This window comes from Vespula pensylvanica, chromosome 10, assembly GCF_014466175.1.
Source record: "Vespula pensylvanica isolate Volc-1 chromosome 10, ASM1446617v1, whole genome shotgun sequence".
NCBI lineage: Eukaryota > Metazoa > Arthropoda > Insecta > Hymenoptera > Vespidae > Vespula > Vespula pensylvanica.
This window is the reverse complement of record NC_057694.1, coordinates 8,058,912-8,061,581: the sequence shown is the minus strand read 5'-3', so window position 1 is coordinate 8,061,581 and position 2,670 is coordinate 8,058,912. Positions and strand designations below refer to the sequence as shown.

The window sequence follows — 2,670 nt, the reverse complement described above, 5'->3', positions numbered from 1 at the left end:
CTGTAGAAAGAAAATGATGATATTATTTCATATTATATTTATACTTTATAATTTTTTACGTTTCTTTTACATGACATAAAAAATAAATAACTTTTTTTCTAGTGATTTATAAACTCGAAACAATAATATTCTATAGACATATTTTTCCTTACCTTTCAAGGGCGCAGTTTCAGTCTTGCATGTGAAAGTAACTGTTTCACCTTCGCTCACGGTTGCTGATTGTGGGAATGTTGTGAAGACCGGGCTCTTGGGTTCCTCGTTGGGAACTACACAGCACGTCAATGTTATATTTTGCACGAAAAAGTAACTATTAATTTAAAAGATATTCGAAATAATTTCTTACCGAGGACATTCAATGTACACGATGAGAAACTTTCTCCTGCGTCATTGAATGCTTCACACGTGTAAGTACCAGAATCTTCTGGGAAGATTTCAGCAATATTTAATTTGTAAATATTAGCCTCACTTGTATACTGGAAATCTTTGCTAGGCTTGATTTCTTTATTATTATGAAGCCACACCACATCAAATTTCTTTGCACCAATAATTCGACAACTGAGTGTCACGGCTTCTCCGTCCTTCACAAACATGCTTGTCAGATGATCTACTATTTTTGGTGGTTTATCGTCGCTCTTCTTTTTAGCTGCTGCATTTTCCATTGCTAAAAACAAAGTAGGAACCAAATGAAAAAGTTTCTTTACACTTTATATAAATTTTTGATATCATTCCAATTTAGGTAATAAGCTTTACTCACGTTTCACAGTTAATTTGCAAGATGTTGTAGATGTTCCAAGGCTATTGGTTGCCTTGCAAATGTATTCGCCTTCGTCTTCAGGGAATATCTCATTAATAGTAAGAGTTGCAGTACCAGCTTTGTATTTCAAATCAACAATCTCAGAGGAGTTTACGGTCTATAGAATTGAATTAAAAATATACTTTTTCTTTGAAGAATATTGTTAATAATAACATAATTGCATTATCTGTATACAAATTATACTAACTTTGCCATTCTTAAGCCAAGTTATTTGTGGTTCTGGATCACCATCAACTTTGACAGTGAGTTCCAGTTGCTCTCCATCGTTAATTGTAAGATCATTTAATTTCTTTGTGAATTCTGGTGGTTTCATACTTTCATCTGATGGATCTGCAAAGATATGAATTAAATGTAACTTTTCAACAAATTATTTTACAATCTAGGATACCTACAAGCAAGTTCTTTAGTAGTGTTTCTAGATCGAGATGGGCTGCCTGTAGCATCCAATTTACTTCCGTATTTTTTAGCATTACGTTTATCTGACGAAGACTCGGTTGTAGCCTACAAATGATATCAATGTTATCTGTATATAAACTGTACGATCGTATGTAGGATCTATTTTGGTTTGCATTTTAATAAGCTTACTTTATAAGATGAGGAACTTGAGGAATTCAGTTTGGTGGTTGAACTGCTATAATTGTGTGATGTACTCGAATGACCTTGTGTAGTAGTAGAACTGTAGCCACTGTAACCACTAGCTTTATGAACAGTTACAATAGGTGGTGGTGCAGGTTTCAGTGGTAGCTCAATAAACCTCCGATCTAAAGATAAGTATTTAGTATCAGGGCTCGTATATTTCATTATGATAGAAATCAATATGCTTTTGTAGCATGCTCTACACGCATTTTTGTATGCATTCACTATATGACATATTTGCAGGATTTTTATTTATTTTGCAGCGTCTACGGGTAAAAACAAACTGGGTAGAATCATGGAATAAATGAATAATTGCTATAGAATTGGAAGGTATCCATTGAAAAGGTCTCTAGATTAGAGTTATTCAAAGTTACGTACTAGCTTGATGATTTATGTGTATGCATTACTAAAGGAATAATACGAATTACGTTTAATAGATATCGTGGTGGACTAAATCATGGAGTTAATTCAGCAGCAATTCTAAATTTAATCAACTCTACTCTAGATGGCATAATAACTTTTTAAAACCTAATTTGTAATTTTAATGAAAAAATATTATGCTGTTCGTATAAAATTTAAATTTCCATCACATCAAATGAATACATACTACGCCATATACACATACGTGTATACGTTTTGCGATACAATTACATCTTCCAATCCTTCAAAACATACACAGGGTGACAAATGGAAAATAGCTAAAGAATTTTTCCGATACGGAGAAAATACATGCAAAAAGGTCACATTTAAGTGTTTAAATTAAATTTATCGATGGACGAATGATCATAACGAACGAGTGATTAACTATTGTGTAGTAGACAAACGGAATAAATCTTGATACTTTCACATAAAAAATCGTATAAATCGTTAAGCATTAGGATTGAATTGAGGGAAAACTATGGAACAATTATACTTGGTGACATTCACAAAAGACATTTCTAAATGAATTTGTATATAAAGAAATGATAATGCGATGATTTTTTTTTAGAATTATGAAAAGTGTTTTGTACAATTTAAAAAAATATGTTAATTTCTTGCCAATATAAAAAGAAAAATTCATAAAACCAAATATACCACTGAAGCTATTGCCTCATAGTGTTTTTGGTAGTTTTTTTAACTTTATATATTTTTATAATATAATTCATGTTGAATTTTAAAATACATTGTAATAAAATTATCAAGATTTTCGTAAAGTGTTCGACTTCTTATTCCATACGATC

At 31.4% G+C, this 2,670-nt stretch overlaps 1 protein-coding gene across 17 annotated transcripts in view; it reads right to left on the bottom strand.

The window, feature by feature from the left end:
- LOC122632595 (twitchin) overlaps positions 1-2,670 on the bottom strand; it is a 64,362-nt gene that overhangs the window by 1,060 nt on the left and 60,632 nt on the right. For all 17 annotated transcript variants that reach the window (XM_043819572.1, XM_043819573.1, XM_043819575.1 and 14 more), the window contains 6 exons: positions 1,400-1,575; positions 1,207-1,315; positions 1,002-1,144; positions 755-911; positions 344-661; positions 153-266 (listed from right to left, as the gene is read on the bottom strand). In XM_043819572.1, the coding sequence (XP_043675507.1) occupies positions 153-266; positions 344-661; positions 755-911; positions 1,002-1,144; positions 1,207-1,315; positions 1,400-1,575 (1,017 nt within the window). The remainder of the gene's footprint in view (positions 1-152; positions 267-343; positions 662-754; positions 912-1,001; positions 1,145-1,206; positions 1,316-1,399; positions 1,576-2,670) is intronic.